The 11,837-nt window shown below is 36.0% G+C and overlaps 1 protein-coding gene and 1 long non-coding RNA gene across 2 annotated transcripts; both read right to left on the reverse strand.

The window, feature by feature from the left end:
- Nucleotides 1-233: 233 nt before the first annotated feature.
- On the reverse strand, nt 234-2,112 carry LOC110713325 (photosystem II D1 precursor processing protein PSB27-H2, chloroplastic-like). The gene is made up of 4 exons (XM_021891781.1): nt 1,962-2,112; nt 1,625-1,742; nt 638-1,041; nt 234-461 (listed from the first exon to the last, which is right to left on the reverse strand). Exons 2-4 carry the CDS (start codon nt 1,731-1,733, stop codon nt 324-326), a joined length of 651 nt encoding a protein of 216 aa, XP_021747473.1. The 5' UTR covers nt 1,734-1,742; nt 1,962-2,112; the 3' UTR covers nt 234-323.
- Nucleotides 2,113-7,145: 5,033 nt separating this feature from the next.
- LOC110713383 lies at nt 7,146-10,277 on the reverse strand. The gene is made up of 3 exons (XR_002509902.1): nt 9,834-10,277; nt 7,781-7,899; nt 7,146-7,572 (listed from the first exon to the last, which is right to left on the reverse strand). It is a non-coding gene; the product is annotated as an uncharacterized LOC110713383 (long non-coding RNA).
- Between the last annotated feature and the right edge of the window lie 1,560 nt (nt 10,278-11,837).

Here is an 11,837-nt window from a genome sequence, read left to right on the forward strand (position 1 = left end):
CAATTTCGGATAAAGGAAGCATAGCCATATATCAGCAACAACTTGAGGCATTAAAGCCAGAAATCATGTTAGTAGTAGTGCAAAAGGTTGAAGCCTGGGAGTGATTACTTTGCAAAATCATAAAACGGAATCCCTGTTGATTATACAGTTATGTTGAATCCAACATTTTTTTTTTTTTTTTATTATTTTTTGTAAGTATACCAGTAAAAAGACTGGTTGGATGGCAAGAAATATGCAGCAGAAAACACAGGTTACAGCTCTTTCAGTAAGAATGTAGTATACACAAAGAACAGGAAATCAATATACAGGCAAAATTTGTCCAGCTACAGGTATTCTTCAACAACATCTAAATCGTGCAAGATTTCAGACTTGACTTCATCACTGAGTGAAGCTGATGGACCTGCTTTTGAATAAAAGCGAGCAAGCGATCTAAATACTTCCTCCAGCTTCACATAAGATTCCTGCAAGACCAAAACACCTCTTAGCAGAATGCTTAGTGGAACTAATATTATTTATCTTTGGCTGTCTTCATTATTAATCTAAAAATTAGTAGTATTTGGAAGTGTGATACATCATAAGAAAAGTTGAGAGATAAATTTTGCAGTTTGCTGCAAGTATACTATCATAAAATACTTACCTCTTTGGTAACAGCTTGCTGCCCTCTCCAGTTACTTAAATAATCCCGTATAGATTCTTTTGCAGCGTCTGCAGTTCGTCTGAATTTAGACATATCTTGTGGATCCTCCTTCAAGGACTCTCGAAGCGTTTTCAAAACTTCCCTGGCTGACTTTAGATAGGCTTTTGGCAACACTTTGCCTGACTTTGTTTTTTCATTGGGATCAAACAATGATTTGATTGGGCCCAATACACTGTCATCTTGTTGATTATCATCTGCTTTATCTACAGCCTTTACTGGTTCCGATATCATACCCTGTTGGAATGTTAATATGGCCACCAATGAAGCTGCAGTACATAACTGTCTCCGATTCAATTGGGTTTTCTCAAGAAATAGCACCAACTGATGTTCAGACTCCCGTTCGCCTGTGACACAAAATGGACAGCATCTTTAAGGAAAGGATGTATTATGTTTCTTACTCGAAGATTATGTACTGGTCGGTATAATTTTATGCTTAACAATGTACATTTTTTTAAAAAAGAGCTTTAGAAGCTGCAGCCATTGATGCACCTCATGAAGCTCCCATTTCCTTTTTCGAATCTTGAAAATTCAGGAACTCAAGAAAAAATTATCTCCGAAAGGCAGCAAGTTTTCCTCCTCAAAGACCTTTAGAGTAACAAAATAACCTTATTTTCCTAAAATCCTCAGTAAACCAAGCTCACATAGGAGAAGAGTTTAAACAAGATTTCATCTTAAAACCAATCGACTATAACCCACCAAACTCATCCTCCCTAGTCCCTCCTCATCTTCGGCGTAAGACAACTAGTCCCAACTCCCATGTGGCGCATTATCTTCACAAAACTATTGGCTATCTTATTTGCATAACTAGACACTATGCAATGCAACCATACTATCATATGGATAAATGTATACCGGTATACCATATATGAAACTCAGGTTGCTCAAAATTTAAAGAGTGAAGAAAGAAAAAGTGCACGGAAAACTTACCGTCTTTGTCGACTTTTATCGCCGCCTTGCACCTACTCGGAGTACCATCCCTGAGATAGGGCAGAAGGGGCGGCCGAGCTCGGGCCACGGAGAAAAATTCGATTTTCATAATTCAATCCTAACATTTAAGGGTTTAGCAAAACAATAACAAACAAACAAATTTGACTCAATCATTAGATTAAGGATATCAATACCAATTTAGCACTTTAGTAATTGAAATTTATATAACCAACAGTTCAATAAGCAATCCACTTTAAAAGAACCATGAATTGAATTAAATTAAAGATTAACATTAGATTGTTAAACTGTTAATCAATGGTTATGAAAAACATCTTACCTAAGCTTCAATGGAGGAGAGAAAACTCAGAAGCTGGTTCAAATGAGAATTCAGAGTAGCCGCTTCAGTGGAGGAAAGAGAAAGGGAGGGTGCTTTGAGTGCTTGTGAAAAGCTCAAGAATCCTTTCATAGTGCCGATACTGTTACTCGAATTATTATTATATGGTTGTTAATTTGGTACTTATTCCGTTTCATAAAATCGTGACCCAATTTTTTTTTTTGGAAATTATCACCGGTACACTCCAATTTTTGGCTTTTATCTTTGGTACACTTCAATAAATTTTCATTATCAATGGTACACTCATAATTAACAACTAATTGCTACAGTAAGTACACCGTTAAGCAAACGTTAATTAAAGGTTAATTTTAGGTTATGCCACTTAAAATAAACTGACTAATTTGCCCCCCTTATCCCATATACATTAAATAAACACATTCAAACTCTCAACAACCTATATTAAAAACTCAGAGAAGATCGTTCATCTTATTGCTTCTTCTCACTCTCTCCCCTGCTGGTGCGAGGTTCCTTAATTGACGTGCAATTTGAACAAAATTCGAGCATAATTTGCACTTCATTGTTGATCTTTTAAGGTGAGTGTTCATCTGAGCCTTTGATTTTCTGAATTTCGCTTAGTTTGGTAGTGTATGAATTTTTTGTTTAAATGGTTGAATTATGATTTTCATGTACAATTGTTAGCGAATTATGGTTTTAATTATGCACAATATGCCTGTGATTATTATTTGTTGCTTTAATGTTGTATTTTTTGCACAAATAATTCGAATTGGGTGTTTTTGAGTAGATATATGTATGTTGGTGTGTGATAGGTAACCCTAGGTTAGATTATTTGTTAAGTATTGTTGCATTGCATGTTAAATTGAAACTGGGATTAAAATGTGTTGTTTTGACCTAATTTTGCAGAATGGATGACAAGGTTTTGTTTAGATTTAAGTATAAGGTTCATATTATTGATATTAAAGTGGATCGTGATCTTTGCAATATGCTGGATTTAGTGATTGAGTTTGAAGATAGGCTACAAAAGAAAGCTGTAGTTATATTGAACCCTATCTTTGCATATGCATATAGGGGGAAGCATTGGCCTATTGATGATGATGGTGGTATACAGAGGATGTTTAGGACATTTTCTAACAACAATGTATTTGAGATTTTAGTTGGAATAAACCCATTGAAGTCTAGTTACATGAATGACTTAGTGTCTGAGTATAGGAGGAGAAATGCAGCTGCTGAACTAGATAATCAACCACCTAATTTGGATGAACCAGAAACACCTCCACTTCCACCTGTGAATGAACCACAAACACCTCCACTTCCACCCGTGAATTAACCAGAAACACCTCCACTTCAACCTGTAAATGAACCAGACTCACCTCCAATAGTCTTTCAACACATAATTATACCTAGCAGTGAAGAACATGTCACAGAAACACATCCTAATCAGCCTTTGAGTGAACCACAACCTCACCAATTCTCAAATGAACCACTGACCAAACTCAAACCAAGGAGGAGATTGATAAAGAAATATTAGTCCACCACTGATGCTAATGCTACTGACCCATCTTTAGATGACATTGTTCCTGACCCTTTAGTAGATCAAATGTTCCCTATAGAGTTTAACTATGATCCAGATGTCACTGCTGCTGATTTGCAAAATGAGGATCACAATGAATAGGCTAATGACATGTCTAATAAGAAATATACTAAGGGTAGGAAAGAATTTGAGAAGGCAGAGGCAAAAATTGCAGCATCTAAGGGAAAGGGCAAGGGTAGTGGGAAGGGTGAAAGTTCTGCTCTAGGTAAGGGAAAAAGTAAGGATAAGGGTAAGGGCAGGGGTAAGAGCAAGGGGAAATCTACACAGTCAGTTTCACTTGGGCATGGGAGTGACAAGTTACCACCTTCTCCAATTTCACCACACACTTTGTTCAAAGAGTTACCTTTGAGAAGAAGTCCTAGGTTTTCACCTGCCCAAAACACAACTAAACACAACACTCCCCTACCTAGATCAAGTCCAAACAGCCAACCATCTAATATACTCACTGACCCTACCCTATTTTCTAGAAAAATTCCTAAGACAACTCAATTTAGGAAGGGTATATGAAGTGGTCAGAAAGGGAGAGTTCCTAAACAGGGTACAGACCTCATTAAGTTAGGGGAGAGTACTGGACCTAGTGCTAGAAGGAAGGTTACTTTTGGTTTGGGTGGTGCTAGTGGTGATCCTGATGGTTTTGGTGATGACTTTGAAGCTGAATCTGGATCTGATGATTCTATGGATGAGGATTATGCAGTTGGTGAGGGTTCTGGTGAATTTGTAGACTCTGATGAAGATATTGTACCTGATGGTGATGTCCCTGAAGATGAATTAATTGAATTAAACAGTGTTCCCCACATAGAAGACAATTGGGAACCTAACTTCTGGTCAAATTTTATTGATGATTCTGATGATGATGATTACATGGCCAAGCTACATAAGCATGGAGAAATGTATGAAGAAGTCAAATTTGGGAGATAGTGCTTAGACCTTGGATGATATTCATTGACAAGGCTCATTTGAGTGAGACCTTGAAGGATTATGCAGTTCAAGAAGGATTTGCAATTGTTGTGGTTGCTGCAGACAACAAGAGGTATACTGTGACATGCTTGGCACAATGATGTGAATGGAGGATTCATGCAAGTAGGCTGCTTGATGGAAAGACTTGGGCTATCAAGAAGATTTGGCCTAATGTGCATAATTGTAGGGGGTTAGAGATTATCCAATCTGTACTGTGAGATGGGCTGCTCCTAAAGTGATGGAAGACATAAGGGAAAATCCAGATATTCTAGGAAAGGCTCTTAATGAGCTCCTTTTTCACAGGTTTGGAATTTATTTGAAGCAAGCCACTTTGTATAGGTTGAAGAGATATGTTGTTCAAGAGTTATTTGGAGGACATGATGAGTCCTATATACACTTGCCTAGATATGCTAAAGTTGTTATGAGCACAAACCCAGGATCTAAAGCATTTGTGGCATGGCATCAAAGTGAGAGCATTCCAAGGGTTAATTTGTTCACAAGCATATTCATATCCTTTGTTGGACAGTGGAAAGGATTCCTAGCTGGCCGCAGGCCATTGATTGGGGTTGATGGTGCTCATTTGAAGGGAAATTATGGTGGAGTTTTGTTTTCCGCTGTAGCTTTAGATCCTAACAATGAGATATATCCACTTGCATATGCAATTGTGAGCAGTGAAGACAAAGAGAGTTGGAGTTATTTTTTCTGGAACATTCATTGCATAGTGAAAGAATCAGAAAGAAAAGATTGGACAATAATATCTGACAGGTAGAAGGTGAGATTATTTACCCTGTTTTCATGTTTTTTTGCCTAACTTGAATAAAGTTATATGTCTCACATTGACAATGTTGTATGTTTTAGGGTGTTGATGTGGCATTGAAAGATAGGTGGCCTGAAGCTAAGAGAAGATACTGTTGTAGACATATGTCTAGAAATTACAAGAAAGCTTTTCCAGGTCCACTTATGTATATACTTTTCTGGAGAGCTTGCAATGCAACAAACAAATTCACATTTAGGAAGGCAATGGAAAGACTTCAAAAGGAAGGAGGAGAGGATGTGATGAACTGGTTTGCAGATCTAGGTGACCAGTCTAAGTGGAGTAAGCACAAGTTTGATCCTAATATGTGCAATGACTCCAACACTTCAAACTTTGTTGAGAGTTTTAACTCAACACTTGGAGCTGACAGATGTAGGCCAGTTCTGACCTTACTAGAAGGTAATGACCCTTATCACTTGCTTTTAAAATTTGTTTGGAATTATTACATGTCTAATTTTGTTGTTTTTCATACTAGGCATAAGGAGAGTTTGCATGGTCAGGATAGCTTCAAGGCATGAGGCTGCAATGGCCTTGAGTGATGATGAATTATGCCCTAAAATAGCAAAGCTAGTAAGAGACATCAGTAAATCCACAACAACATGCAGAGCTTTTTAGTCTAGCCCAGGAGAATATGAGATTCATGAGGGAAAATCACAGTTCCCACTCAGCCTAAACACCAAGATTTGCTCATGTAGAGCTTGGCAGCTGTCTGGCATACCTTGTAGACATGCTATGAGGGCAATGACTCATGCTAAAGTTGACCCTCACAAGTATGTAAGTTCCTGGTATTCTGCACAAACCTAAAAAAAGGTGTATATCCATTCCATTGCTCATATACTAGACATCGCCTGAATCTGCTGCTGAGAACCCTGTTGATGTTCACCCACCAAAGATGAAAAGGGGGGTTGGTAGACCAAGCAGAAATAGAAAAAGGGAAGCTGGAGAAAAGCAGTCAGGCAAAAGGTCAAGGACTGTTAGATGCTCAAGTTGTGGTTGTTTTGGACACAACAAAGCCACCTGCAAAGGAGGGCTTATTGGGAAAGAGTTAAGGTCTGGAGAGGCACTTGTGATCCAAAACCCAAGGGTCAGAGATCAGTCAAATGCTGCAAAGGATGCCAGGGCAAAGTCAAAGGGTTAAGGGTCTGGTGCAACTGAGCTCACAAGTTCTCAGTTCTCAAGTCAGCCACAAGACCTGTCACAATTCTAGAACTGAGTATGATGCTCACAAGTGCTGCGGGAGCTGTTTTTTTAATCTAATTTAAGTATATATGTACTTGATGTTTTGAACAGAATTTGGATAGGTTTTTTTTTGGTGAAAAAAAGTGCAGTTATTTTTGAACAGAAATTGGATAGATTTACATTAAGTCACTACAACAAATTGACCTTTGTGCCACAAGTAAAAACGTGGCACAAGTTTAAAATCCCCGTGACTATGTAATTTAGCCACGGGAATTTTGAAATTTACTCTCGTGGCACAAGAGGCCGTGGCTAGGAATTTGCCACGGGAAAACGAATGTCGTGGCAAATTTCAAATTTTGTGCCACGAGTATTCACGTGGCAAATAAATTCATTGCCACAAATATTAATGTGGCTAATAAATTATTTGCCACAAATTCTACCGTGGCTAATAAATATCATTGCCACAAATATTACAGTGGCTAAATAGCTTGTTTTCCAAAAATACTACCTTCGCTAATAAGCTATGATTCAATAAATTTTACTGTGGCTACTAACACTAGTAGAAGATAGCAATTAGGCACCGATTTTGCATTTGTTCACCCAAATTGATCAACTGACTTAGTGCATATATACACATAAAACTTAGATATTTTCATTAATAGCTTGTAAATATACACTGTTCATCCAAAAAAATGAAAAAAAATATGCTTAAGAGTACACTATAATTGAAGCAGTAATAATCAACAAGACAGAAGCAGAAGCAATAACAATGTTCCAACAGTAGTTGTAGCAGCAGCAACAGCGCCCAAATACAGCAACAGTGGCAAACCCTCGAGCATCTAAAACATCTTGCTTTCTCTGACCATCCTAAGCCACTTCTACTTCTGTTATGAATGCATACCTCTTCAAATATTTTGGCAAATAGTGATAGAGCAACAGGAGCATTAAAGATTCAAGCACATCCACAAGAACATTCTTTCTTCCACCTCTCATGAGGACCATTATCAGTCCAAGATAATATTTTTACTCCCACTAGTTGCTGCTGAAACAAGTGCCTGCATGTACAACCAAAAGGTACAATCAGAGCACGCAAAGAGCAGAAAATATGACAGAATTTCATGTCAAAGACACAACAGAGAAAATTTCATGGTTTTCTTTGCTTGATTAGTCGTAGCAAACTACACACCTTATCTAAAATCTCACCCTAAAAAAAAGAAGAATTTTTTTTTTAATTTAATTCATTATTGATTTTAAAGCACATACTATGGATAACCCTTTTTGGAGCACTGGAAGACTATAGTTATGTGGCTGCAAGCCTCTTTGGAAGAGAGAGTTCCTTTTCAGAGCAAGGGGTTGAGGAGTCACAGTGGCTGCTACAGTCCCTGATAAATTTAAAAGGAGCAAGATTAATAATAAGTTCACATCCCCTGATCTCAATTAACTTTTTCTCATCAAACAATTTCATTGTAATGAATCGGTTGAACTAAAGTCGCAAATCATCAATCTCGCGATTTAGCATATGTTGCATTGGCAAGGATAATGGTGATTGTCAATATTCACCCTTCACCACAATTTAATTTGTTTCAGAACACATTATATCAACAAAGGTTAAAAACTCGCAAAGTGTAAATGTGAAGGCACCAATTTCTACCATCAATTGCTCATCAACAACCACTTATATCACATATGACCACAAATTATATTCAAAATGCAGATATACACAACAAACATCCATCACCAAATTCAGGAAACATAGATAATTTGATTAAAAAAAAAATAACAAACTTTATAAAAAAAAACATTTAGATTTTATAAAGATACGAATTGTGAAAGTACCTAAAAAAAATAAATACTAACTCATAATGTTCCAGATGGGATTCCTAGGCGTCTTTTCAGTCCAAATCCATGGTCTCCTGGTGCTTATTCAAATTGGACTATCATCAAGGAGTTTATAGTGTATTCTACTTGGTTTTCTAGTAAGCATTCTATCCCAGGATTTAATCTAATTTCTTCATGATGTTTGAAGTAAGATTTGATTTTCTACTTTAGTTTAAAGTTTTATAAAGCTTATTTTTATTTGTCAAATTGACATTCTACAGGTCATATTTTGTGGTCTTATAGGTATACCCCCCTCAAATGGAGTTGTTCCTCAATCTCCCATGCATACAAGAAGCTTGGCTTCTCTCAAACACCGGGTATCATTCACTCATTACTTGGCTAATAGTGATACAACTACAAACAATATTTGAAACCTGTTTATACGAAAAGCATTTTCTTTGTGACCATCGATCAACATCATTGCCTACAGAAGCTGGAAATATGGACTGGCATGAGTGCAGGATAATAAAAATGGGCCTAAATACAATGACATGCTGCTATATAATTTATTTATTTTTTTCAAATAAAGCATACAGGACTAGTTAGAATCACTTCAAGTTGCGCAATCTCAGGGTACCTTATTAACGTGACTATATATTGTTATTAATGTAAATGGCTTAATTTGTTACCCAAATATTGGGAACCAAAAACAACTGTTATGCAGAAACCTCAGTTAATTTTGAACCTGAAATCAACAAGCATCTCATATTCTCATGCATGAGTAGAACTCCCACATTTATACAAGTAGATTTTCAAATCTAAGAGATGCTATTCTAAGATGATTTACTGGCTTTTGAAACATCTTTTAAGGAACAAGCTTGTAGCAGCAGCAAGAGATAGCATACAGAAGAATTCAAACTTGGGTCAGTTAAACAGAAACATGCAAGACACTTGCCAAGATATGCAGACACTTCTTGTCTATCAGATACCATATTCTCTGGTAAAATAGCTGACCTAAATCTATAATTAGTATTACTAATACGGATTATAGTAAACTCCTAACAGGGACTTAAGGAGTTGAAAGAATTAACAATTCAGAAGTTCTCAGAGGGTGGCAGCATTGACACACCAGTTGAATAGTTGATGAAACTGTTTTTGACGTAGACAACCCAATTAAAAGAAGAAAAAAGGGAATTTCACCTTTAAAATAGAATTGCAAGTTCAATCACGCGAAACTAAATTGAAATAAACTCAAACACAAATCATGCAAAATGAAACACAAAGTTAGCAAATTTATATATATAAACAAAATTCAAAAGCTGTTTCACCTATTTACTCAGAAAAAAATAGAATTTTGGGGGAAACAGGATTCATCAAAATTAACCGCTGAACAATTTGCATCAATTTAACCCTGAGAAATCAAAGCATTTAACATGAATAATTGGACTAAAAAAAAGCCCCAAAAAAACGCAAAGCTAAATAAACCAGAAACCCTAACCTTGAATTTGATTCGAATTTGTTTTTGCTTGAATTATGGCATGAAACCCTTGAAATTGGTTCGAAATTTAGTCTGGAATTTTCGATTTTCCTTGAATTAAGGCTGCATATTTTCGATCTTGAGGAAATTTCATTCGCATTCTACCTTATTAATCGCAAAAATTGAATCCAGGACTTGATGATGTGTCAAAGGCCGTGAAATGGAGGAAGGCAATCAGGCATGGAGGTGAGGAAGTCGTGGAGGTGATGAGGAAGATGGAGTCATTGAGTACTTGAAAAACTTTGAGATGAGAGAGATGAAGTACAGGAGGGGTTTTTTCTTTTTTTCTTTTTACGAGAGATATAATACAGTGATTTTGAGACGAGAAAGATGAAGCATACGCATAACTGCATAAGTGGGAATTACCATTTACCTCATTTTCTTCAAAAAAAAAAAAAAATAAAAATTACCGCATAGTCACTACTTCGGTAAAAAAATTTATGTAATAGCCATATGTGGGTAGTATTGCCGTATTGAACTATTGGGGTAAGAATGAATGACTAAAAAAAAGGAACAAAAATAATACTACTAATCAAAATGAAATTCAAAATCAAAATACCGATTAAATGAAAAACGCTACGATTGAATTTTTTTTGGCACTGATCTTCATTTAACGGATTATTTATGTCTAATCCGATTTTTATTTATTAACCATATTTTATGGGGTTATTTTTCGGTCTACGCATCCACTAAAATTTGGTGTCTTTCTCTAAAAGTCTTTTTTCTTTTTTCTATTAGTATAATTCCATATCAACAAAATCGAGTTTAGTAACTATAAACAATAGTTCACTATATGCGTTTAGGTGAACCCTAAAATGAGTGTATTGAGAATAAAATTAAGGATAAAACCCTAGATTGTGAAATTGAATTGGATGATGACAAAAAGAATGGAAAACTAATGCATTGCTTTGATGTCATTTAAGTTTTTCCAACTAGTGATTAGTGATATTTCAAAAAAAAAATAAAAAAATAGTGATTAGTGATATCACTTGTAGTCATTGTTTGAAAAAAAAAAAGGTCACATAAGTGTATGCTTATCATGGGAAAATTATTATTTGTGACACGTACTAGTGTAAAGTTTGCAAGGGGAAAAAACTATTCGTAACACATAAGTAAAGTTTGCCACGGGAAAAGAGCTACTCGTGGCACAAATGAAAAGTTTTCCACGAGAAAAGCGCTATCCATGGCACAAGTGAGATAATTGCCACGGGAAAATAAATGCCCGTGGCATAAATAATCCTCTTATTTAGGTATTGTATTATAGTTCATTTTTCCCGTGGCTAGATGAAATTATGCCACGAATTTGGAATTCCCGTGGCATAATTCATGGCACAAGTGATGATTTGTTGTAGTGAGTGTAGGTCTTACTTTTTTTTATGCAACCTTTTGAAACAATATGTTTGGGATGCTATTGCTATAACAGTTAATATATGCCTTTTCTTTGTCTCATTTCTTTAACCCTTATTGTACTATCATATTTATGTTATTCACAACATTATGTGCTATATTTGCTTCAAAAATAGAGGAAATAACATAAAGCAAACACCTTTATTTATCATTTCATATTACATGTCATAACTAAGTTCTCATTGCAACTAAAACTGCATCTACTTTAAAACAACAACCAATACGACTAAATACATAACAACAACAATTTTTACAATTAGATGAACAAAATCAGCAAAATCATCTGTCTTCTTCATGAACTCATTAAATTCTTCCCTAAGTAGTTGTACACATGATACTTCTGACATGTCACCGGGTCTGCCACCAACATCCCTCACAATGTGTTCTTCACTAACCCACATGAAAAATTGACAGAGCCTGCACTTGTAATACGGCTTGCCAGGATTTGCAACTGAATTTGAAAACCTGATGTCAGCACCTCTTGGAGGATCACAATTGCAGGTTATGGTTTTAACCCACAAGCCTCCTCTATTGTTTCTGTTGCTTGAAATTGACCTT

This window comes from Chenopodium quinoa, unplaced genomic scaffold, assembly GCF_001683475.1.
Source record: "Chenopodium quinoa cultivar QQ74 unplaced genomic scaffold, ASM168347v1, whole genome shotgun sequence".
NCBI lineage: Eukaryota > Viridiplantae > Streptophyta > Magnoliopsida > Caryophyllales > Amaranthaceae > Chenopodium > Chenopodium quinoa.

Excerpts from the sequence above, each read along its gene's own strand:
- LOC110713325 (XM_021891781.1), bottom strand. The coding sequence starts at position 1,733 with ATGAAAATCGAATTTTTCTCCGTGGCCCGAGCTCGGCCGCCCCTTCTG. Across the intron at positions 1,042-1,624 it reads GATAAAAGTCGACAAAGACG|GCGAACGGGAGTCTGAACAT; the intron begins GTAAGTTTTCCG and ends TTTGTGTCACAG. Across the intron at positions 462-637 it reads AGCAAGCTGTTACCAAAGAG|GAATCTTATGTGAAGCTGGA; the intron begins GTAAGTATTTTA and ends TTGGTCTTGCAG.